This window comes from Colius striatus, chromosome 4, assembly GCF_028858725.1.
Source record: "Colius striatus isolate bColStr4 chromosome 4, bColStr4.1.hap1, whole genome shotgun sequence".
NCBI classification, from domain to species: Eukaryota; Metazoa; Chordata; class Aves; order Coliiformes; family Coliidae; genus Colius; species Colius striatus.
In genome coordinates, this window is record NC_084762.1 from 82584733 (window position 1) to 82611237 (window position 26505).

The 26505-nt window shown below is 40.4% G+C and overlaps 1 protein-coding gene across 2 annotated transcripts; it reads right to left on the bottom strand.

Moving 5' to 3' along the window:
• Positions 1-1554: 1554 nt before the first annotated feature.
• RAD21 (RAD21 cohesin complex component) lies at positions 1555-26505 on the bottom strand. Of its 2 annotated transcripts, none has more exons than XM_061994970.1 (14): positions 26365-26505; positions 17917-18090; positions 17350-17479; positions 15160-15259; positions 14087-14193; positions 13030-13233; positions 12362-12487; positions 12044-12166; positions 10623-10846; positions 10155-10317; positions 9098-9249; positions 7451-7600; positions 6158-6241; positions 1555-3103 (listed from the first exon to the last, which is right to left on the bottom strand). In XM_061994970.1, exons 2-14 carry the CDS (start codon positions 18058-18060, stop codon positions 2912-2914), a joined length of 1899 nt encoding a protein of 632 aa, XP_061850954.1. In that variant the 5' UTR covers positions 18061-18090; positions 26365-26505; the 3' UTR covers positions 1555-2911. The 2 variants fall into 2 exon arrangements, with proteins under 2 accessions (XP_061850954.1, XP_061850955.1); XM_061994971.1 differs by lacking the exon at positions 26365-26505 and adding an exon at positions 21733-21750.

The following is a 26505-nucleotide window of genomic DNA, read 5'->3' on the forward strand; positions in this document are numbered from 1 at the left end:
TCTCAGAGGAAGACTCAGGTTTCTGAAAAGTACATTGTGTTATTCAGTGAACTGGTAGGAAAACGGTTCTTTATCTAGTAAAAACTAACCAAACTCTTCTAGTTAATTCCTTTCAAGCCCTTTAGTAATCTGTTTGAGGAGGAACCATAATAAAATGCAGATGCTGTGCTATTTTTTAAATTACTTTAGTATATTTGAAAAGAGCAGCAGTCATAGGGAAAACTATAAACGTGCCACAGCCAGACTCTCTGCATCTCACCTGTCTGAACAACAAGGCAGGGGAAGATATTTCATGTGGATGGATATAAAGAAATAGAGTGCAAATGCTTTGCCTATCAACATTCCTTAGCCAATGCGTGTGTCACTGAAGGCTGCTTTCCAAGAAACACAAGCCTATCTGTACTTCTCGCAGGCCAAGTTCAAAGCTGGTGACAAATCCCCTACAAAGCAGAGTTTGCATTCATTGCCTCAGGTTCTAGTTGGTATCATCGACCATAAACACTTGTGTGAAATCAGCTTGTCATGAGTGCTCATCATCACGGTGTAACAAAGCAGAACTGATGTCATGAATTGTCCCCGATTATCAACATGAGAGAAGACAGAGAAGCTACCTTAAGGGCATTCTAGCCTGAATACCTGAGTTCTCATACCCTCCCTCAGAGCATTAACCAAAGGAATGAGAAGTCAGGTCAGTATTTCCTGGCACTGTACAGAGGCAGCAGCAGCGAGCTGCAGCACCTGCGTCCCACAAGGCACACAGCCCCACAGCACTGTCACCCCACAGTGCTACAGTCCAGGGAAGGCAGCTGGGGAGCCCAGGCTCTCTCCTCAGCTTCTGTGTGTGCAGAAACAGCTGCTGACCCAGGTCTGCAGGAGCTCTCAGCAACCCCGAGAGACTCTGTGGGAGCCCCCATGTCTGGATCTACTAAGAGCCCATGGCTTCAGGGCACAGACAGACCCTCCCCTCAGAGGCAATTCTAGAACAAGAGAACAGCAGAGCTGAAAAAACTCAATCTGGAAAAGTTCTGGTGGTATGGAGATGAATTGGCAGTCTCCCCTCTTCTTCCAGACATTGGTGGTATGCAACGCTAGAACAAAGCCACGGTGCAGGCAGTAGAAGGGCTCTTCCTCCTTATGCAAGAAAGCCATGGACATGCTGGAGCTTTGCATCCCTCAAAGAGCTACACTGACACTTCCAAACACTGAAACAAGCAACTGTACATGCAAGGTCTCTGCTGCACAAATGACAGGTGTACAAACAAGACACAGAGCTGACAGGTAACAGCTTATAACACAACTTTTATTAGAAAAGTTATACATAACAGCATCAACTATTTTCAAGAATATTAACCTTGAAAAGCAACAAAAACAGACTAAAAATGTTTAACAAGAAACTAATGACCTTTTCTATAATTAAACATTCAAGATATCTACAATGTCTCTTTTTACAAATGGGAAAATCATGACCTTACAGGCACATCATGTTGAAAAGAAAGCTGCAGTAACTATACAATTAACTTTTCCAAGGGTTATTAAAACATGGTGCTCATGTAGTCTCAGGTTGTTTCGTTTATTAAAACATTCACATAATTTTACAGTTGAGTATACACTGAAATTTCAGAATCCCAGAATTATTTCACAGAAGTGCCAACGTTAAACCAGAACCCTCAAGTGTGAATAATTTTGCCCTAAAAACAAAGTTAAGACAGGCTTCCATAATCAACACACTCACGATTTGTGGCGCTCCCTGGTCTAACTGCAAAGCTTCACTCTTTGGAAGTGAAATCACAAAGGACTTCTTTTGCAAAGCAGAAAATGTTCTGAAGCCAGGAGGAGGGATTATTGAGAAAACCGATCCTAACCCCATTGGTATTTCCAAAGAGTCACTGATATCCTACCCAATGAAGTGGAGCTGTGCCCGTTTGTACTGGATATAGCCAAGTCTGTTGCCCTTTCGGTACACATGGTATGTGAATTTCACATCTTTACAGAGGTTCACCTTCTCTTACTATTCATATGCCTGCTTAATAAAAACCAGATAATTTACAATCTAGAAGTCTGTTTTAAAAAGTCTGGAGTTTATATACAGCTCTAACAAACCTAACGTATCTTCAAAGCTTAAGTGAAATGACTATAGAGTATTTATTTGACGCTTATTAACAGTAATTAGTCATTCTCAGTAGTGGACCATAATGAGGTGCTCGGTGAAAAGGAACGTTCTCACCTGAAACATCCAACACAAGTTCCATCCTCTCACATACGCAAGAGTATCACGTAGAGGAAGTGCTTTTCACAGACACCTGTTTCCCCTCAGCATCAAGGGCTACAAAAATCCAACTGCCAAAATGCAGTGACAAAGCAAGCCCACACACCAGGCACCACCTGTCGTGCTGGCAGCTCTAAGAGACCCAGGGTATGCACAAAGATCTAGGGCAGGGGAAAAAAACACTACTCTGAGAGGCAGACTCAACGTTTTAGATGAGTTTGGCAAAGTTTGTAATCAGACAATAGGTTGGCCATTCAGGGTTACTGTATAGGTTTAGAATACCACTACTGAATCAACGAGTCAGATTACCATAAGACACCTTCATCGATACTCAACGTCACATGCACCAATATTGCACACATCTGCTCTGAGCTGTTCAAACCATCTTCAGCTGGGTCCTTGAGCTGTCTGGTTTCTGCAGTTGGAACTCAAGCCACTCACCCCAGCAGTTTCACTACAAATTTAAGTGGTAAATTTGAAATACAAAAAACAAAACCCAAAGAGAAAAAAAACAAACCAAAACCAAGAACTTTATACAGACAATAAAATCTAAAACTTTCTGCAATGGTCTTGTGGGCCCTACAGATGGGGCAATACACGTAACACACTAGTGAGACGACCACTAGCTCTGCTGTACCTAACCATTCAAATAATATGAAATCTGGGACCAGGCGTTGCAATGATGTCACTGTAAGGCTCCTCCTGTGTCAGCTCTATAGCTTGCTGTTTTTTAAGTACCAGGAAACTGTAGAATTTTGCAGCTGCTTGTTTTCTATTTGTATTTCTGCACAGCTCGAGCAAACTGATAGATTCCGCTCCGGTCTTTGCAAGAGCTCTCTGAAAAACACAAACATTGATACCGTAAATTAAACAAGCAACAACATCCATTGGCAAGCTTCTGTTTGTCCTCACCCCGGGACATTGTCAATGACTGAGAAGGACTCAACACTGGATGGGGACATTACAACACATATATGAAGATTTCTGGATGATCTTAGCTAAATCATAGAATGGTAGGGGTTGGAAGGGACCTTTAGAGATCATCTAGTCCAACCTTCCTACAGAAGCAGGGTCACCTAGATCAGGTTGCATAGGAACATGTCCAGGTGGGTCTTGAAGACCTCCAAGGAAGGAGACTCCACAACCCCTCTGGGCAGCCTGTGCCAGGGCTCCCTCACCTGAACAGTGAAATAGTTTTTTCTTATGTTTAAATGGAACTTTCTGTGTTCCAGCTTCATCCCATTACCCCTTGTCCTGTTGCTAGCTACTAGAGAAAAAAGGGATGTGCCAACCTCCTGACACTCATCCTTTAGATATTTATAAATGTTGATAAGATCTCCCCTCAATCTCCTCTTCTCCAGACTAAACAGCTCCAGTTCCTACAGCCTTTCCTCGTATGAAAGATGTTCCAGTCCCCTGATCATCTTGGTGGCCCTGCGCTGGACTCTCTCCAGCACTTCCCCGTCCCTCTTGAGATGAGGAGCCCAAAACTGGACACAGGACTCCAGATGAGGCCTCACCAGGGCAGAGTACAGGGGGAGAAGAATGTCCCTTGACCTGCTGGCCACACTCTTCTTGATACATCCCAGGATGCCATTGGCCTTCTTGGCCACGAGGGAACTTTGCTGGCTTATGTTTAGCTTATTATCAATCCGGACTCCCAGGTCTCTCTCTGTAGAGCTGCTCTTCAGCAGTTTGACCCCCAGCCTGTACTGGTGCATGGGGTTGTTCCTTCTCAGGAACATGAAACCAAGGAGGCTTCCCACTGATGTGTGAAAAAACTACCTGGAATCTGTGCAGCGTACTCCAGAAACAGTGGCCTAACTCAAGATTTTCTTTCTGCACCAATAGCTACCCAGTTTGGGTTTATTTTTTCTACAGGATAAGTATTTTTAAAGAAGGATAAAAGCCCACCCTGGTTTATTTCCCTAAATAAAAAAACCCTTAAAAAATCCCAAACGTTATCTATTGTTTCAAACAATCTTGAGAGCTAAGGTTCTTTAAAAGATGCGTAATTTTGCCAAGGTAAAAGCCTCCTTATTTCTACAACTCCTCTGTTTGTCTGAAGCCAAGTACCCAAAGTCACCTACATTTTTTTCCATGTCTTGGCCAGAATATACAAAAATCAGGAAAATACATCTGTTTGCTGGCTACAACAACAACTGATGCCTTCAATTTAAACCAGAACCGTCTGCTCTGGAATATCTACTAGATGAAAAGACACTTGTCTGGCCAAACCAAATTACTTTATATTAAACAGATCTTAACTTCAAATCTCATTACAGACTTAATGTTTCATCCATTCAGTGTGATGCTCTTTCGGGCACATGGAAGAAGGAACTCAAAAAAAAAAAAGCTAGATGTGGATCCAGAGAGAATTCTGAAGCTCTTTTCAGAAATTGTAATGAAACATTAGAGAGGAAAACATTACACAACATTACTGACTAAACATCTCTATACTTCAAAATCTACTTTTAAGCAACAGTTGTCCTGGTTTGGGCTGGGCCAGAGTTAATTTTCTTCAGAGCAACTCACACGGTGCTATGTTTTGGATGGGAGTAAATGCTTTTGAGCAAGTGGGCTGGGGGTGACACAAGAAATCAGGGGAGACACAGCTGGGACAGCTGACCCCAACTGACCCACAGGATATTCCACTCCATATGACATCATGCTCACCAGTAAAAGCCCAGGGAAAGCAGAGGAGCATGTGAACACTTTTAGGGTTACGGCATTTGTCTTCAAGTCCTACTATCCTGGGAATGGCTATTGGTCTGCCTGCAAGCGAGGCCTTTGCTTTACCTATAAAATTGCCTTTATCTCAACCCACATGTCTTCTTTTGTTTACTTTCTGATTCTCCCCTCTACCCCACCAGGAGCTGGCAAGTAAGTGGCTGCATGAGGCCGAGCTAATCCAGGGCAAAACCACAACATTTTAAGATTGTTTTAAAGGTACAGAATTCTTGCAGGTGTGCAAATGAATATTCTAAATCTCAGTTTACTGAGAACTCAGCAGCACCCCAGCCCTCTCCTGATCCACTACACTGGGAGTTCAGAGATACAACAGCAGTGAGCTTTTATCAGCACAGATGGAGCCTATCAATTTCACAAAAAAAAAAAAAATCCCAGGATGACTTTGGAAAACAAAAACAGCTTGGAGAGATCAAACTGAAACACTGCAGGCACACTAGAATCTCAAAACATTTGAGAACACAGGCAGGAGCTGCCAACTCGACTGAAAGGCAAAGGAAGTCCAAGAATACATGAAGCAGGCACAGAGACCTACATGCAAACAGGCCACAGTGAACTCTGCACTTCAGTTCAAGTGTCTACTAGAGGTGTTCAATCACCAGAAAGCTCTTTAGTTCTAGCAAGGAAGAATCCATCCTACAAAGATTATCTGTCATGGAGATTGAAGCCACGTGTTGAAAAGTAATGCTGCACCTCAGCCAGGGCAGATTCCCACAGTTGTTATAGATTGAGAACTTCCACCCTGTGATCAGCTCAAAGTAGCCGAGCCAGGAGTCAACAACCTGTAAAATGGTTTTAGCCCTAGACCTTGATGGGGTTTGCTGAGGGTCACAGGGAACAATATCAGAGGTGCTAAGGTTTCATTCAAAATTCAATTTCTGGAGTCTTACTTGTACACCAAGGGTGGAAATAACTGGAAAACAACTGAAAAAATTACTTCAAATGTTCTTTGGAAAGAAGTGACAATTACATTATCGTTTAATCCGTTACAAGCATCTTTTCCCCCTCCAAGGTAGCACTGATATTTTAGCTCTGTAACATCTACTGCAAAGAAAGCTCCCTCTTAACCATTCAACTGGGGTTAAACGTGTCAGTTGGCAAACTCAACTACTGCTTTAAGAGAAAGCAAACTATCATGTATACCTGAAGTCCATGAAGCATTTGTTGAGTCCTCTTGTTCCACCTCCTTTCTTCTTGATCCTGATCACCCCCTGTGCCATCTTCTTCCTGCAAGCAAACAAAACTCACACATTTACAATATAATAACCTTTTAATCCGCTGAGTCATGAAATGGAAGAGGTATTTCTGGATATTACTGCATCTTTTTTGTTTCATCAAGTCAGGGGGTTTAAACAACTGAATCACAGGATACATCCAGGAGAGGCAGGAACTGGGCTGAACAACATGCATGTAAGCTGATGGACCCTAGTAAGGCTGCCTGCCTCAACACCTTATGCTGACCATTAGAAAAGCAAAGCATCTCAGTCGAGACACTTGAATGAGAAGAGACATTCCAGTCTAATATAGGACAGCTACCACTGAACAGGGTACCAACAATGCTTTTATTTTGCAAACTATTAATAACACAGATGTTCTCATTTCACTGCAGAAACAGAACCACTAAAAATAGGCTGCTGCTAAGGTCTGCTGAAGCACTCACTGACACACAACAGTAGTTGTTTGTGGAAGATACGTTACACATGGCTTTGAAAGTAAGAACTTCAAATCAGCAACTGAAAAATGACCACGAAGGCAACACGTGCAAACAGTATCTGCTTTGTTTCCAGTCTTAAGGATCTCAAGCTGCAGAAGAACTATCTGGTCATTTCCCAACCCCTCAAAATTAATCCAGCACATACTTCTTCCTCTTCATTGTACTAAAGTAACATTTCTCTGTATGCAGCGCCATCCTAAAGCTGTCAGGCAGTTGGTGTAGATGATTGTTGCAGATTCAGTTCTACTCTGCTTTTTACTCTGCTATGAAAATCACCTTGACTGAAGTAACTGAAGTTCTTGACATTTTTTGTACATATGACTTGTGACTGAATATACCTGAGCATGTGAAGTTCCCTTCTTTTTCCCCCACAATAAAAGGGTTTTTTAAAACTAATTAAATATGCATTTTGGATGTTAAAACGGTTGTTTTGATACCCACAGAACTTTAAGTATCATAGCTAAGAAAACTTCAGTTATATTTTAGGACATGGATGGTTGTCTTAAGAGATCTGTTTTCCTTAAAAATACGTTATTATAAGTATATGCAATTTATAAGACAGATTAACATAAGAAATAAAATGGTCACAGAATAATTGTAAAATCTACACTTCCTGAGGTTATCGTTTCCAAAGTAAGGGCTGCAGATTTTTCTCTTAAGCCACTTAATCTAAAGCCAAATGGTACTGAAGAATACAAATCCTTTCTACATGGAGTTCTTACCTCCTCTTCTTCCTCCTCCTCCTTCTCCTTTTCCTTTTCCTTCTCTTTTTCTGGTAAAAGTTCTAGCTCTGGTATTAGCTGGCAGATGTTTTGGGGCTCCTCTGGAGGCATTTCTACAGGCGGTATTTCCAGCTGTTGTGACGGTGGATGCTTGAAGAGTACACAGAACAGTTAAACCAACAGCACTACTTTGTCAGTACTTTTATAGTACAACGCTGATGCTACAAACCAGCTTCATAAACCTCAAGTCTCTAAATCTTAGCCAATTCTTGCCAGAATTTTCTCTTAAAATGAAAAGCAGTTTCTTTCCTTCTGCTGTCCATACATGTATTTTTAATCCTTTAGATTCTACTCAAACCAGAAATTATGATACCACTATAAGGAAAACTGCTTTCCAAGTAACTTTATTTAGTCCACCATCCAAACTACTGATTTCACCTCTTGGATGAGCAAATCCAACTTCAAAATCCCACATAACCAAACGCAGTGCTACATGAACACACTTTAACAAGACATCTTCAAAATATCAAAATGTTGTTCTTTGCAATAAGAGCATGAAGGAATTAAAGTGTAGGTACTTTGTGAAGTTTCCAAAGATGTATGAGTGACTTCGGTATCCAAGTACCACTCCCAGAAGATATTCATATCAAGAGGAAAATCCAGAAAAGCTGTTCACAGGATGTACACACACCATATTAACAACATCAATATATAGTATTCTCCCCCTGAATCTATACACCGTTAAGGGTTTGCCAGTCAAGTTACCTTGACACCTGAAACTGTTTCTACATATACCCTAAAACAGCTCAAAATGACTTCTGTTTTAGAGTTAGACAGCAAGTATGGCTACAGGTATGCTGCTAGAGGCCTGATTTGGTTGTCATGACAAAGAATTCCCACCACACACCAACAGCACTGACTTCAGCACAAGGTACAAACAGTTGATGCTGATTTCATCCAGCAACACAGCCAAGAGGAGCAGCAGCTGACATGCTTTTTGATAAGGTAACGAACATAATATTTAAGTTTCATTCTACAGCAACCAACTCATTAGCCACGAAACATGAAAAGTGAAGTTAAAAACCACACAACTATGAGAAAGCATAAATCAGGACTGTTCTCACCAAGAAAATATTTAGAAAAAATACACCTTTCATTTTGTCTATTTTCTCTTCAGAGATACGATTTCCCTTCACAGAAGGGGTAAATACGAGAGAGTTTCCAAGTATACTCATAAGTCAAGTAGGAGACCTTTTCTTTGAACCTTTAACCCTGGAACACTATGACCATCTTAAAAATGAAGTTTGTGTAGCCAGCACAACCCTTTCTCCATCAATGAAAGTCATTTCTAGGCACTTGCCAAGCAGATGAACTTGATAGCTTTGTAAGCAACACACTTTACTGCTCAAACACATTTTTTTTTTTCCTGGAGAAAACAGTGCCATTGCTTTATCCTGCCTGCATTTTAAATGTTCGATAAGACTTCTACTTAAGAAAAATATCATGAAGGCTACTCAGGGACAAAGATTCTGACATTGCTCCAGCATACCTCAACATCACAGAAAGCTAGTGCCTCAAATCTGTGTCACTTCCTGCTCAAAGACACTACACAGCTTCTCATTCCAAACGAAAATAAATGAATCTTACAGGTAACACCGGCTCTGGTTCCACTTGCTGCAGTTTGCGTTTAACACCTGTCTGAGGTGGTGGAGGTGGCATAACAGATTCATCCAGGTTGGTTCTGCTGCCTTCCATCATCGATTCTTGTAAACGACTTGGTTCTTCCAGAATAGGTTCATCTACGTTCCACAACAAACCCAGTTTTAGATATTTTGGTACAGTTTCAAATTATGTTACAAAGTCCAACCTGCCATTAATTTAGAACTGAACGCTCAACTCCCACATAGATTTTGCAGTGACTCAAACCAAATAGGTACAGATGTGCATATGTCTTAGTTTTGGCTGGAATAGAGTTAATTTTCTTCTTAGTAGCTGCTACAGGGCTGTATTTTGAATTTACACTGAAAACACATCAGGGATGATTTGGTTATTGCTGAACAGGTCTTACACAGCATCAAGGCTGTTTCTGCTTCTCACCCTGCCCTGATAGTGTGTGGGCTAGGGACGAGGAGAAGCTGGTGTGCACACAAGAAGCCAGGAGGGAGCATGGTCAGGACTCAAACTAGTTTAAGGGCTATTCCATACCACAGCATGTCATGTCCAGTATATAAACTTGGGGGAGTTAAGTTGGGAAGGGAGGATCACTGCTCCGACAGTGAGTGGTGAGCAATTGCACTGGGCATCACTCTGTTTTTACATTTAATTATTTTTATTATACTTTATTCTTCTTACTGTTCTATTTTAGTGTAGTTATTATACTTGCTCTTATTCTTAACCCACAAGTTTTGATTTGCTTTCCCAATTCCCCTCCCATCCTATGGGAGGTGTGGAGCGAGTGGCTGCATGGGCCTTTGTTGTTGTCGGGGATTAAACCATGACAGCACACGACCCAAACCAATCCATACCCATTTAATCCACTGCAAACAGAATCTCTAATCTTAAGTCATAGACTTTATATTAAGCTTAACAACCATTACAAAGCTCTTTGCTTCATTGGCAGTCTTTGGTGACTTTATATAAAGCACTAACAAAACAGAAATGTAAGCTCTGACAGAGAGCAGAGCATCTCTAACAAGACACAAACCAATGACATCTCGTTGCTGCTGTTGCTGTTGTTGCTGCTCCTCTCTGGGAACCTCAGGGTTTTCAAAGTCTTTAAGGAACTCATCAAGGTTGTCAGCTTCTCCACCTTTCCTCCTCTTTCTTAGGTCTTCTGGTACCAGGGGTGTAAGACAACGAGTAAAGAGCTACAAGTGAAAGGTTATATTATTCACTTTATGGTTAGCAGTGTCCTTCATTCCATTTCATTTCAGATAAAGTAATTATGGGTCTTCTTCCTTTCACATTTTAAGTCCCTCTCCAACAGTAGTAACAATTAAAAAAATATATTTCTGTAACTGATAAATATTTTAAGCACTGGGGTTACCTTAGTTGTTTTAATGAGTTTTAAAACATGCCATCATTAGATCACTATACATATGCTGATGTTTAGTGTACAAGACGCAATCCTGAATATAATCCACTTACAAAAGACCCTGCACAAAAACATTACCTTCAGTAGCCTGTTATTCCACAAAGGCTGTGCAGGCAGAGAGAAAAGCTTTTCCACTCCACCAGTTTCTTTCCACATCATCAGTTTCTTAGTAGGAGGTGCCAAGTCCAAAGTAGTAACAATATCAGAGTAGTCACTTAATTGGGCTCGAATAGTCTTGCTGTCCAGTTCTTTCACACTGTCCACAATCAGCTTTCTCTTCCTCTTTGCTTTAGTTTCCTTGACTGTTGAGATTTTTAACAAATAATGAAGGTTAGCTCAAACAGATACCCCACTGTAGGAGAACCTTGCTGCTTCTCTATAGGTCTCATCTGCCCATGTTAGGGCAAACATAGCCATGTTAGCTTTGGAAAAAGGAACAAAAAAGCTTTAAGCACTCTAAAAGGTCAAGAATTATTAATGTTGGCTCATAACCTACAAATTCTTCTGCATACACTTGTAGTTCTACTAAATTTCAGTGTGCTTAGTAGGACATGCCTCACTCCCTCGTGGCTTGCTGGTCAGGCTGACATTCTTCAGGAGCAGATCCCTGAGATGCAAGGTTCTTCTCATCAGAAAGTTGAAATACCAAGCCAAATTTTTCCTCTTAGCCCTATGTGAGCTTTTAAAGTGTTAACATGAGTGACCTGCTTACCTGTACCTCTCATCCTGTTCCAGATTGATTTTACAGTAAATTACCTACAGCCTGGCACTCTGCACAAGCCCTGAAATTCTGGCAAGGGCTGCCTTTGTCCAAGTCAACCAGCCAGGGCCTCTGTTGTCAGCCTGCTAGCAGAGGCAGCACCAGAACTTTGGAACTGGCTGAGCATCACCCTCAGGGTCTGAAGATCAGGCTGAAAACACAGGACAAACTTCATCTTTTCCAGATAATTTTTAAGAAAGCAAGGATCTGTTTATAACAAGCCAAATACAGCACCAGTTAAAATAAGAAAGTGCCTTGCGTTAGAGACTTTAGTAAGTACTACTAAAGGTAGTACTACTAGTAAAATTCCAAGTAAAAAGATGCAACTCCTGATTTCAGCAATCATTCTCAGTCTAAACAGTCACACCTGGACATCAAATAGTACATCGAGAACCATGCTGCCCTACAGATGCTCTATTAGAATTAAAGACATTAAGTTGTACTGCAGCTCTCTGTAGTTTGACTAGCATGTTTATGAAAAACTACAGTATCATGCTGCTATACATAGTGACTGGAGAGGCTAGAAACTAGTATCTTCAAAGACTATGAACGTAAACTGCCTACCTGGAAAGTACTGGTCAGCTACTGTTACAATAAAAGCTAATGGGCACTTGGTCCCTGGTTTCTCTTCCATGTGGTTAAATAGAGTCAGCAGCAGTGTCAGACATTCATTTCCACCCCATTGAACTATGGTGTTCTCTGATGCCCCAAGTAAAGTATTCCCAAAGAGCTTACTTACCTGTTATGTCAATAGGCTCCAGAGCAAAAGCCTCTTCCTCATTGGGAACAAGTGTTGTCTGATCAGTCATAGTTGGTAATGGTTCAACTGGATCCACAGAGTCTGGGCTGTCAGGTCCACCCACTGCCAAGTAGAAAAAGCATCTTGCACTGTGTCAAAACATTAAGAACTGCCATCTTTTCCATCTCCTTCTCCACAACTTATATTTGTTTACCAGATTTCAAACTCTGAGCTCAACAGGGTTTTAAGGAATCAGAATCTCAATTAAAAATCCATTAAAAACAAGTAATTCTAGATCTTGCACTAGATCACACTCACTTGACACATTATCATCATCATCCATATCATCGTGGGGAGGTTGCTCTGGCATCATTACTCCACTTTCTGAGAGTGCAGGTGGGTCATCAAAAATGCCACCATCATTATTGCTGAGAAGCTTGTCATCTGAAACAAGTATATTAAAGAATCATTTTTGCATCAAGTCATGAAACAAGTACAGACAAATTTACAACAACACAGATTGTGCAAAGGCTACAGAAACCAATACTCTCCGTGCTGACACAAAAGCAATTTAAGAATACTTTTTCAAGGTGGATTTCAGTTCAAATTCTGAGCTGGCAGATAACATTTATTGTAATAATGTGCCAGATATTTGCACCTTACTAGGCTTCACAGAGAAGCACTCAATAGAATTGTCAACAACTTAATGAAATCCTTGGAAGGAATCAAAGAACAAGAAGAGTTGCATATTGATTTTTCTTTTCTGAAGGTTATGTATAGAATGGAAAAAATCTGAACAATCTAATTTTATTTCATTTGAATTATGCCAACTCTTAACACTTTATGCATCATCCCTATTGCTGTAGCCCTCAAACCAGAATTCCACTGCTAAAGGCAACAAAAGAAATGACGTTTCCCCATCATCCCAAGAACTAATTATTGAAGCAGGGGATAGGACAGCACAAAAACAAACTTCTCAGACATACCCAATATTCCACCATCATTTCCTTCTCCAAAATTATCGTCTTTGTATTGGTCTTCGTACTCCAGGTGATTAGATTTCTCATTGAGGTGACTGGTACTCTGTTCAGGTTCCAGTAGGAGATTGGAGGCACTGGTGCTCACTAGCATGTCATCCTCAAATGCACTACCCTCTCTCATCATCTCCCGATCATCCATCCCAAAGTCACCTGCAAGAATACAACTTCACTGGTTCAATTGCTGAAGAACCAGCTGATCAACCAGCAAAGGCCTAAACGCAAGACCAAACTTTAACTCTGCAATTAGAACTTGAAATAATGACATAAGGAATTATGTCCAAGGATACCACAGCAAAAATACTATTAAAACAGTTATCAAAATAACCATATCTTCTTCAAAGCACTTTATTATACTTATTTGAATTGATTTTAGCAAGATTCTACTAAATTTTAGCTGTATCCGAGTCCAAAGAATTCCAAGGAATTAAAAAAGCTCTCCTGTATGTCTCGAGGTCGGGCTTCTCATGTACACAGAGCAAACCAATACCAGAACAACACCATCACATATACCTAGGCTACACTTTCAAAAAGATTACTAAATCATGGACTACATTATTGTACTCCACAAACTAGACATTCAAAAGAACTGTCTTCACGAGCTGAATTTCTGATTTGGATCTTAGAGTGCTGTCCTTGAAAATATACTGAAAGAAGTAGTCACCACTGACTGCTTCAGCTTTAGAAATCGTATAACAATTTCTGACTGAAAACAAGCCCATCATTAAAGCAACGTCTGACCTCAGTCACATCACATTTTGAAAATTATCATTGACATGGCACTTCAGAAATTAACCTGACTTCAGCTTTATATAGACAGAAGCTAGAAGCTTGCTGAGTATTAGAGGACAGACTTTCTGGAAAAACTTGACATGTACCAACTAAAAATTAAATGTATGGAAACACAGCATGTTTGATTTCATTTCTTTATGCTTAGTGGGTATTGTACAGCTTTACAGTTACCAAAGCTAGCTTAGTAACACGTAATAATACAGGAGATTTTTACCAAAGTCGTTATCCTGGAGGATACTGATGTTGCCTACTTCTTCTCTCATTGTAATTTCTTCCACTCTACTCTGGTTCAAACTGAACTGCTGGGCCACATCAATATCACTTGAACAAACAGAAAGCAATTATTAAAAATCTCCATTAAAAAAAAAAACACAGATAAAGCTTGCTTACATAAATGTGATCTTATTTCCCAAGAAGTCCATTATACACTTGTGACAATTAATGAAAAAGCTGATGGTGACTACAGAATAGAAAACACTACCTAAGACAATTTAACCATTGATGGTTAAAAACCCATCACCCAAATTGCATTAACTTCTGGAAAATCTATCAGCAATTTCTCTTCTTCCTTGCTGTGTTGGGGTCACTAATTTTAAAGGCCAAATTAATAAGCAAGGAAACACTTCCCCCTCCCTTCAACTTCAAAAGCTATTAATGTTATTGATCAAAAATTACATCTAGTAAGACTCTGTTGTGTGTGAAGATACGTTTCTTAGAAGACAGATGTTTTCACATAGTTTCAAATTCACATATACTCCAAATGGACTATAAACCAAGTAGAACACTGAGTAAAGCAAACTGCATCCCAGAAACTCCATTAAGAATAATCCAAAAGGGTAACATCAATTTTTTTAAAGATCAAGAACTACTAAAGCTGTTATTATGCTTACAAGCAACCCACTGGTATTAAAAAGTTTTAAGAATTAAAATTGCCACTAGAGATGGTCAACATGGGCAATTCCACAGAACTAATCTTGTCTAGTCTGAGAACATGTGATGTGGAGTGCCTTGTATAAAAAAGAAAAAATACATATGGGTTTTTAAAAAGCTTCTGTAAGGACAGCTTTCACTTTGGTTAAAATTTCATGCTCCCATGAAATAAAAAACCAATACAAAGATGACTACATACCTGTTTTGGATATTAAGAGACTTAAGAATACAAGTTACTTCCAGACTTTTTTTAAAAAAAACAATAATCCAGCAACGACTTTGCTGTTTAAAAACAGGTTCTCCCCAAGTAAAACCAAACATCATTTGTATGGAAAGAAAAGAACAAACCAAGCTTACTCTAGATCTGGAAGTGGTTGGTCAAAGTCATGAAATTCCTCAGGTAAGGTGATGGCATTGTAAGCAGCCTCTCTGTTTTCCTCAGGCAGATCGACAACCCCTGCAGAGAACAACACTCAAACATGAGTTCCTGTTCCTTGCAAGGACATCATTTTTCCCTGTGCCTTGAACATCGTTCTCTCTGCAGAAGCTTCTTGTCTTTAAATTGTTGAATGAACCAATGTTAGACACAAGCCTTGGATAATGTTAGTACTGAGATTCAGTCCAAATTCAAAACATATATCCTCCAGCCTTTGTACTGTTTTTGCAGAAGCCAGAAATCACTTGATAATATTTATGTAGCACAATGCAGAGCTGTGCAGCTATCACAGTTGTATGTATCACACCACCACGGAGGTACCTGCTGCCATCATTTCATCATGATGTTCCAGATGAGCTACTTAGTGCTATATTTGGTTTGAGCAAAGCACTGGCATCACAGTATGACTGCTTCGCCACTGGTCATTTGATCAGTTCAGTTAGCTTTGAAAGTCCTAGCACAATACTGACTGTACTTGGCTCACACAAATTTTAGGCTTCTGAATTAAGAGCTGTATTACCTAAATCACATACATACCTTCTCTTATCCTCCTGAGATGCTCAATCTGCTATTTAGTGGGCATTCTCAGAGCATGGCTACCAGATTAGACATCTCACAAAAACAGTGCCAGTAGCTGATGACTCTTTTATTCAAAGGCTTAGAGGTCTGGATACTTGAAAGTGCATGGGAAATGCAGGTTCAATTCCTTCTGTAAGTTGCAGAAGATTCCAGCTCTATGTTCTGCCTTCTGACCCACACAACACAGGAAATTCTGAGGTATAGATACTTCACAAACACTGCCCACTGTGTTCCCCTCTGCAATGGATAATCAAAGAACCACTGTCCAGATAGACCAGGAACAAGAAAAAGTCTGCAGTCTACTCATCTTCATACTTGGCTAGGAATGAGGAAACCTAGTCCATTGTTTCAGGGCTATCCAATACTTCTACCTGTTGGCTGCTTAAAATAAAACATGTGAAAAATTTTCAGAGCAGACAGGATCAAGACAATGCCTGAGTCACAAAACTGATAACCTCAGAATAAAGACAAGCGTTTCAACTTATTTCAGGTCAGCATGCTGCTTTTTGTAAATCTTGCTTTAAAGAGCTTCACCGTCTAAATACACTCTGTTGGAAGTGGGAAAATTGGAAAAATACAATGCCTTTTGAAATTAGATTAATTTAAGTGTTCTCATCATCCAGAGTTAAATGCAACAACAAACAAAATATTGGCAACTGTCATTAAACTGCCACTGAAAGCTACAAAAAGTTCAATGCCTAAATTAACATGAAGATGAGGAGAAGATAAAGGTGGTATATATTTTTCTCAAATTTACTGTCGCACTGGCTTTCAAGAGTCACCTTTAAAAAGTCTAAAGTTCAGCTTTTAAATCTCTTGTACTTTAAAAGGTAGGATATGATTCAGCAGCTGTGAGTATCCAACAGTGTCACTGCCACAGCTACACACCAGATGGAAAAAGTTTCCCAAGTCAGAATTAAAGAAAACTATCAACTGTTTATAAGCCAAGTAATTAATTGTTGGGTGGAAAGTAATTTCAGATATTAATGGAAAATCTGAGGAGTAAGCAACAGTAGAGGGAGAAGTTGTGTCACGCATACAAAAGGGAAAATATTTTTGCTGCACACATGGCAGTTCACATTATTTCCAGAAACTAAAATGTTAAAGTGGCAGAAAAGTCAGCTTACTTCTATATTTCTTTTGTAACTCAGGGCAAGATAATCATTACCCTTGAAGGAAACAAGCTCCCTTCTGTGCTTCTATTCAGTACATGCAACTGACCTTTTGCAGACTTGTAACATAAGGTAAAAATCATGCAGCATATTTCCATTTAGCATCATATGCCAACAGCCAAAATCATTAACTGATATTTCGCTGAATCAGCACTAATTGAAAAAGTTTTTGTTCAGAATTCAGTTAAAAGCTGTTTTTCAGCATACAACTCAGTCACGTAGCCTGAAATTGCACTAAAGAAAGTAATATATAACTATGTAACTTTACATCATTCTTCTATAGAGAAAGGAAGGTGGAACTGTATACCTTAATAAATATCATTATAACGTTTCAAAGAGTGCTTAGATAAAGAGAGATACCTGGACGAAAAGCCATCTTAATCTTAATGAAAGCCTCATTACAGTCTGCAAGAAGATATTTTGCTTTCCTGTGGTAGATTCTAACAACACCTAGTAAGAGATGTCCTGATGTTCGAAGTGCCATCTTCACCTAAAAACATATTGCACAATCAGTGAATTAGATGTAGCTTTACTTTTTTTCCTTTAATGAAATTTCTGGCAGCTTTGCACGAGTCTCATACACATATTCAAACAAGTATAAAAATCAGTAGAAAACTGAAGGAAAAGAAAGAATGCAAAGTCTACAGTTTCAATACAATACTCCACATATTTACTTCTAAATGATGCATGGTACCTCTAGAAAAAGTCCTCTATTTATACAAAATGTTTTGAAACTGAATTGCATGATACTTTGGCATAAGAAAATACTCTTCAAAATCAAAGAGTCAAGAGAGTATTTAACAACTTTTCCATCCTTTAAAATAGCACCATTAAGAATTTTTTTCAGTGACTCAAATAGCAACTAACACCTGTACAGACAATTTCTCTTCACTACAAGATAACATTACATCAGTATAAAATAGATACCTTTGGAGAAATGATACTCTCCACACTGCTCTCCAGATTACATTCGAACACATGGGCTTTGGTTAACTTCTTATCCCAGTGGGCCGCCAGCCAGATTTTGGCCAGCGGCCCACGCTTGCTCAGAACAAAGTGGGCATAGAACATGGTCCCAGATGTCTAAAGCCAAGTGCACACCTGGAAAGAGAAAGAGAATTTTTTTTTTTTTTGAGGAACATCCTTGTAAACACACCTCTTATCCTCAGTAAGCAAAGCACATATTTGCTTTTCTATCATTAAGGTCAGACTACTTGCATAAAATATTTAAAAAGCCAACACTTATAAGTAGTGGCCATGTAATAGTGTATATATTTACTGCAGAGAAAACAAATCAGGAAGAACAGCAACCAACGACCATTTACATAATTTGAAGATGTTTACCATCCTGCAAGAAAAAAACCCCTTGGGATATATTAAACTTCATGGTAATGATACCAAGTTCAGAATGCAAACAAACATTTTGCAGTTTTCAGTCCACAGTTCTTTTTTACCATTTTCATTTCTTTTTATTCTTTACTCAGCAGTCACTACCACACTACACCAACTATATATTCTACACAGTTTCAGTAACACATTCAGCATTATAAAACACAGTTTCAAACTTTTTGGACTTCACTACATTTTCTTAACAAACAAATTACAACGACGTTTTTGTTTCTGAAGAGACTGCTCTCTTTTATAATACTCTTAGTAATGCTTAATACTTACTATTAAAATAGATAAAAAAGGTTATTAACTGCACTATTCCACGCTTCCTAAATATTTCACTTTCTCTTTGGTCCTTCACCAGAAAGAGATTCTTTTTTGTCTGCTCATCTAGCTGCCATGGTTTAACCCCATTCTTTCACGCCTCCCAACTCCAGGAGGATTAGGGAGAGAAACAGAAAAAAGTGGGAAAACTCTTGGGTTGTACTCATGTAGAGCTCTATACTAACATGTACTAATAAACCTTATACTACCTTATCGCAGTAGTATAAAGCTTATTTTTCAGACGGGACAATATTCACACAAGCTGTAAAAAGGTCGTGCTTATCTCCTTACACAATACCTCCGGGGTCCTTCAACTTCCTTGAAGGCAGAAACCAGTTCTGTGAGGGGCCAAGTGATATCTGAAGTTGCCCAAAGATCAGGGGTGAGAAAGACTCAGGACTTATGAGCCTTTATCTCCCAAGGCCCCAAAGACCATTACCGACTATCACCGGGAGACATCACGCAAATGAAAGGAAGAAAGGACCTAATTTACATGCGAAATCGGGGACAGGTTGTGTCTTTGTCTAGGCAGATAATGTCATCATATGATTTTGTAACTTTGTAACAAATATAAGTCAAGCAAGTTGCCGAGTCGGGTGGGCACGTTTGTGGTGGAGCGATCCCCCGTGCGCCCGGCGCTGAATAAACGTACCTTCTTTATAACTCTTTGGGTTACAGAGTCTGTTTCCGCAAGTCAGAACGATAGTTTATAAGTAAAGCAACAGCTGTGCACACAAGCAAAGCACCACGAGGAGCTCACACCACCAGTACACACCATCTTCCTGCTACACTCAGTGCCACCTGTCTGCCATGCCAAAGCCCGGCTCTGTTTTACTACTGAGCAGAGTTTGCACCATCCCTTCCACCCAGACTTCAGGCAGATGGGTGTGGCACCACATGCTGAGGAATAACCCTCGCGTCAGTTGGGGTCAACAGTCCTGGCTGTGTCCCCTCCCAACTTCTTATGCACCCCCAGCCCACTCACTGGCAGGGCAAGGTGAGGAACAGAAAAAGCACTGCAAGCACTGCTCAGCACTAATGAAAACACTCCTGTGTTACCAACACTGTTTTCAGCACAAATCTAGCCAAAACCAGCACCTTAGTAATTATCTTTTACAGCTGATAAGATGCCAACATATCATACCATGGGGAAGCAGAATAGCATATCTTATTATCTAAACATGCCAGATTCACAGAAGATAAGCATATGATTTTGTTGGAGTTGAGAAAACAAAATGTTTTCTTTACAGAAGTAGAACATTCTCCACAAACAGCTTTTTCTCCAGCAGTATCTGTAGCTAGGGAAAAACAGGAGAGATGCAACAAGTGCATTTCCCTTTTCACCTCCTCCATGTCTGCAGAAAAACTGCCAGAAGCATGACCTGACAATAAAAGCAGGGCAGTTTAATCTGGGCAGAGACAGAATCAGGAGCATTAGTTCCTATCCATAAAAACAAAATACCAGCATTTCCCAAATGCATACTGACACATAACAAATAGGGAACACAGGGAAACACAAAGCACTGGTAAACCTGACAGTCAGAGAGGGATTCACGGGAAAGCAATTTCTAAACCGTATCAACTCACTTGTAGGTAAAAGAAACAAGTTCCAACACAGCTATGGGAAAGCTGTTGCTATTTATCACAGAAAAGAAAAAAATGAAAGAAAAAATAGAAGCAGCACAACTGTGACGGCTAGAAAAATAAGTATAGGGGCAAGAGGAGCACCGGCATTACTGGTTCAGCAGAAGTAAAGCCAACCTCTAGCTATCTGGTTAACAACTGAAAAATTGTAGACCATGAGGTAAATCTCTGCAGGGGCAATATTTTTTTTTTAATGTGGGCTTTTTCTGTTTTAATAAATGGAAGTTGAAGGAACACAAAGGATAGAGAGAGTTATCTTTTTAGAGATACCACACTCTGTACTTGTACGACTCTTAAGTATTGCTCAACATGCAAGATGATGAAAGCTTTGAATTTCAGCTGCATTAAACAGAGAACGGAGTTGTTTGGACAACAGAATTGATTATCAGGCTTATCTGTCTCAATGACAGACTGGACACTGATTCTGTTCATAACCAAGCCTGGACAAAGTGGAGAGGATTTAAAGGAAATAAAGGCCATGTTCAGCTTCAGCTCAAGGTAACAATGTAGACAGAAAGGATTAAAACTACTCTTAGGAGTGAAGCTGATTAGCTTTGAGTCGTAACAAAAAGTTAAAATGTCATTTTTATTTGTTGAGATTGTGTGAGGGCTGAGGGCAGCACTGCACAAAGATGGACATAAGTAAGCTTTTCTAGGAAGCATCACAAAACAATTTTGGAAGTCTCCTTTACCAATAAAACTTATTTAAAGAAAGGTAATCTACTTTCAACACACTGTGTTTTTTATTATATCAATGTCTCAAAGGCTGACAGACAATTCAATCCCTTGTGCATTTGCAAAGACCTCTCTCAATATTTTTGTAAATGCAGAGGCTTAACCTTGCAGCACATTTTGATATCCTGAGTTGCTACCACAACCATGCAATTGCTCTGATAACAACAAGCCTTTAAATTATCCTTAAGTAGGAGGAAACATACAGCTAACAAAACCACTTGTATTATTCTGCTAAAACTTTCAACAACAGTTGAATGTACTTTGATTCATGGAATTTGGCACCATTATTCACTAATGCTTTACAGTCATTAAAATATGTAGCCTGGGCTTCTCAAAACTTCAAACATATTTAACAGCAACACTGAAAATAAACTGAAAGGTAATGCAAGCATAAGACAAAACTATCTAAGATACTTAAAAGGAATCAAGGTTTCCCAAAAACCTAAAGTGTCAGGAACTCTTTAATGGTTTCTCAAGTTTTGGGTTTAAGAAGACACCTTGCTAACTTTCAATACAAGTCAAAGTATTCCCCATACAGAAGTCTACCATTTGTGAAGGGTTTCAAAACATATGCTTCACTAGCAATTAAATCTAAGAACAAGGGCTGAAAATCATTGCATAAGGGAAGGCACAGAAACAGTAAATGGTTACCTGTGCATGTAGTGTTTCCTAGGTCTGACTGCCACTCAGTACTGGAGTTACGGATCAAGCCTAAAACTAATGAGAAGATGATAATACATGTGCAGGGTACTTAAAACTTTTGGAATTAATAAGATCCCAAAACACCTGGCTTATGTCAGAAGTTGTCTGCTTCTCTTCATCCAATTGTGAAGCCTTGCAGCAGCACTGGCACAGGCTGCCCAAGGGTCGGTGTGATGTCTCCTTCTCTCGAATTTTTCAAAATCAACCTGGACATGTTCCTGTGTGACCTGATCAAGGTGGATCTGCTTTACCAGACTAGAGATCCTTCCAACCTCTACCATTCTGTGATTCTGTGTTTTAATCGAAACTGTTATTAACAAATAATGCTTCTATTCCCTGAAACATTAGTTTCCTGTCACAATATCTCTGCCATGTCCAAACTCCAGCAAACGCACTACTCTGTATGGTAATGCCTGGGTCACAGGAACTGTATGAATCCCATCTTTACAGTTCCAAGCTGCAACAGGTCAGCTACTGTTGTTCCGAGAATCAGTACAATTGCTTAGAGCAGGTTCCAATGCTTGCCTTCATTTTCTTCAGATTTCTTTTTTTTTCCCCCTCCTTTTCCTTATTTCAGGCTTTTTGTCTGATCTTTAATTCATAGGGCAGTGTGCTGACGCAAAGGCATAAAGAAGAAGAAATAAGACTTTCTGGCATAACTGGAGAATGGGATGAATGTTAAAGGAACTAAGTTTCGTGGAGCGGCACAGTGCTTATGCAGACATGTAAAGCACATGGTGTTGGCTGCAAAAGCAACTCTTAAGAATCTTCAAAAGAGAAAGGGTAGCTGATGGCTCTTAAAAAGTCTGTAAGGTAAAATATGACTGTTAATTGACTGTATACGAACCAGGACCTTAAACTTTAAAAGAAAAACACTTTGTTTTCTGTCTTATTTGCATTGCTTTGACACAAAAATAATGTGCACTCACACAAGATCAGATGGGATCAAATCCTGATCTTACCAAAATGTGCTTTTACAAGACCTTAAACTCGATTTTAACTTTGAATTTGCTTTCATGTGTCACAATTGTCCTCAAGTTCCTCTGCCAAAATTGGTCCTCAACAATTGTATAATCTTATTTTTAATATTTTTCTTTCTGTAGAAGTGTAAAGGAAGTCTATAACTCTATAGAAGCAAGTAAATGAACATGTGAAGTGACACTAATACAATACCAGTAGTACACAGGATCTGACCCAGAACCTGTCGGTTTCATTCTCTTATCTCAGTATCTGGTAACTGGTTATCCTGGAGGAGAAACAAGAAAACTGGGTCGATACTACCTATACACTTCATGTTAACCATCAACTCACAAATACTAAACTTTAAACTCCTTCACAGAATCACAGAATGGCAGGAGCTGGAAGAGATATCTAGAGATCATCCAGTCCTGAAACCTACTAAAGCAGCTTCACCTTGATCAGGTTGTACAGGAACACATCCAGATGGGTTTTGAAAACCTCTAGAGAAGGAGACTTCGCACCCTCCCTGGGCAGCCTGTGCCAGGGCTCCCTCACAGGAAAGAAGTTTTTTCCTCATGTTCAAGTGGAACTTTCTTTGCTCCCACTTGCGCCTATTACCTCCTGTCCTGTCACTGGGCACTACAGAAAAAAAAGACTGGTGCTATCCTCTTGACACCCACTCTTTAGGTATTTATAAGCATCGATAAGGCCTCCTCTCAGTCTTCTCCAGGCTAAACAGCCCCAGGTCTCTCAGCCATTTCAGAATGCTAAGGCTATCTAAACTCTGAAAAAGCACTCTCCCATAGCTTGAGTCCCATCCCTCAAGAGAAAGAAGTTCAATGAACTAACAGCTAACAATAATACTGCAGAGAACAGATAAAATATGGTCAATATTATATTTGACCACGGCGCTCTCGAGCCCATTAAATCTGCTTGCCTGTTGTTCTATTAAGTCCGGTTATGCATATACACACCATTCACAAGTTCAGTCTTCAATTTCATTTATTGTTATCTACTTTTTTCCTGTTGTATGGCTACTCTAGAAATACACTGATTCACTGGTCAGCAGACAACTTCCATGCTACAGTCTAAAAATCAGCCAATCCTTTTAATTAATTTGTTCATATGCTATCCTTCAACCTTTTCCACTGGTTTTACCCTACATATAGGTTTCTTCCTACACTGCCCATGTTTCTCTTTTGCCAAACCAGACCCAGGGAGGACCAGTTGCAGTTTGAGCTGGCCCAGTGGACTTCAGAAGTACAGAAGGATTACCCTGACCCTGCAATTGTACTTTAAGTTCTTAAATTTTAACGCACAATCCTTCACTACCCAGTCCTCCCTGGTGCAGGCACTTACTAATGTCTCCCCAGTAGGTTTCATTAGCACACTGTAACACCTGGTGCCATCAGAAAAAAATCCCAAACTCACCACAGGATCACTCTTCACAAACTCCATTAATAACTTCTTACAGCTCAATGCTTCTTTTAAGCACTACTTTATTTCATCTCTTTCCTTCAACCACCTTTATAATTGTCTGTTTAATCCACATTTTTCTGGATTTTGATGTATTTCTTCCTGGCACCTGCAGCTTTACTGAAGTTCAGTGACAAGTTGCCTCAATTTCTTATGTCCACAAAACTCATTATAGAAAACATGAAACTGAACTAGTCCAACTTGACATATCTTTGATAAATTCACACAGTATTTTCCATTTGTCTCCAGGTCTTAGAAAAAAAAAAAACGTTGATGGAAATACCAAAATCCCATGGCTAAGATTGCACTACCAAGTCTACAATCACCCAAAACACCCTAGTCTTTTACAGAAACTTTGTTCATTGTTCTACAATTACAATATACTATGCATCTACATAATCAAATTGCTAGAATCAGCACCCCACTAAAGTCACTAATTCAAAAGCCAGACCACTCCAAATTATTGCACAGAGCTTGACATTACAGAACCCCACGAACACCATTCCCCAACCCCATTTCCTTATCTACATCTCATTAGGTATCTTGACCATCACCCTAGATTTGGGAAGTCCACTCATCCAGTGGAAGAGAGCTTTTTCAATTTTAGACCATATCTCAACTATCACGACCTTTTTTGTGCAATTGCAGTTCCACATCAAACTAATACACTTGCAGAAAACATACATTTATGCATCTCTTAAATGTGCATGAATTGACTAAGATAATAGAACTCCTTACGTTACTCCATCTTTTCCAGCAGTGGTTCCTCTGCACTGTCACCCAAAAGAGCCAAAAAGTAAAAAGCTAACTTTCTTACATTTTGCCTCTAAGAAGTATAACTCATGTATTAACTGAGACAACTACTGTCATTTCTATGGTCATTATCATGATACCATCAACCCTGATAACAAGAAAATAGTAATTTAATTATGTGGTAATTTTATTTTAGGTTTCACTAACTTTTTGATCCTCCTGTTATTCTCTTACCACACTTGACTTCCTCTCCAGTGTTTCCACGTTTCCCAAAATGTCAAATACTTACAAACAAACCTCCATAAAATAAAATAAAATGCAAGCCTGGCCCTACTAATGCTTTGATGTTTCCTAACTTTTGATGTATTGGGTGTTATTGAGGAAGAGATTAACAAAAGAGTATGCTTACTGCATATGGAGGCCTAAAGGACGATTTCTTCAAACTGCCAATGTTTTCTTCCACGAGTCTAAATTTAATTAAAACCCATTTTCACTAATACAGTGCCATGCCACTCAATTACACTGGCCTGCAAACTTCCCTTTCAATTGATAACAAACACACCATCTTGTTGCACATTTTACAGAACCTTTTCACTCAGCATCAGAGAGGAATCTTAAGAACTATCCCAAGGTTTACTTCAGCATACATAACAGTGGCTTAATTCTTCAAAAGGAAGGCCTTTTTAAAGGAGCCTTTTATTTGCAGATCAACAGTCAGAGAGCGCTGGAGGTAGCTCACATGTTACTAGTGAGGACTGCATGAACATCCAATAGTCTGCTTTATATACCAAGCTGATGTTAAATTACATTACAAAACAGGAGAGGGGCAGACGAAACTTTGCTCCACTCTCCTTCCCTCGACTGCAGCAGCCCCGGAGCTGCGCCGCCCCTTTCGCCAACCCACAGCTGGAGATCTCTTACGTTATTCCGGACGCCTGACCCCAGTACCTTGCTCCCTCGGCTCCCCCGTGGGAGTGGGGAGGTCGCTGCGCGTCCACCTCAGGCCAGGCTCCTCCACGGAGCGCTCCCCGCCCGCCGGGCTCCCGCGGAGCCTTGCCTCGAGCACACGGACAGGGCCCCGCGGCGCCCGACGCTGGCCGCCTGGCCCCGCGCTCCCCACCCGGCTGTGATCCCGGCGCGGGGTCCTGGGGCTGCCTCGTCACGTTGAGCCTCCAGGGAGCCCCTGGCAGGCCTTTGCCCTCCCGCCGCCGCCGCTCGTCCGCCCTCGCCAGGCGGGCCGGGCCGAAGCGCCGGCGCGGCCGTGCCCAGCTGCAGGGGCCCGGCGGCCGAGCTCGAGTAGGCCGGCAGCGCCCCAAAGAGCAGAGCTGCGGCCGGGCCTCGCCGGACCCCCTTCGCAAGGCAGGAGCGAGCGTGGCTGCAGCCGCTTCTTACCTCGGTTCAGCGTGGGGGGCGGCTGGCGAGGCCGGGCTCGGTAACCGCTCCGCTCCTCCTCCCCGACCAGAGCGGAGCCGCTCACTCAAACAAACAAGATGGCGTCCGCGGCCCTTCCTGCCGCCCAAACCGGCCGTTCAA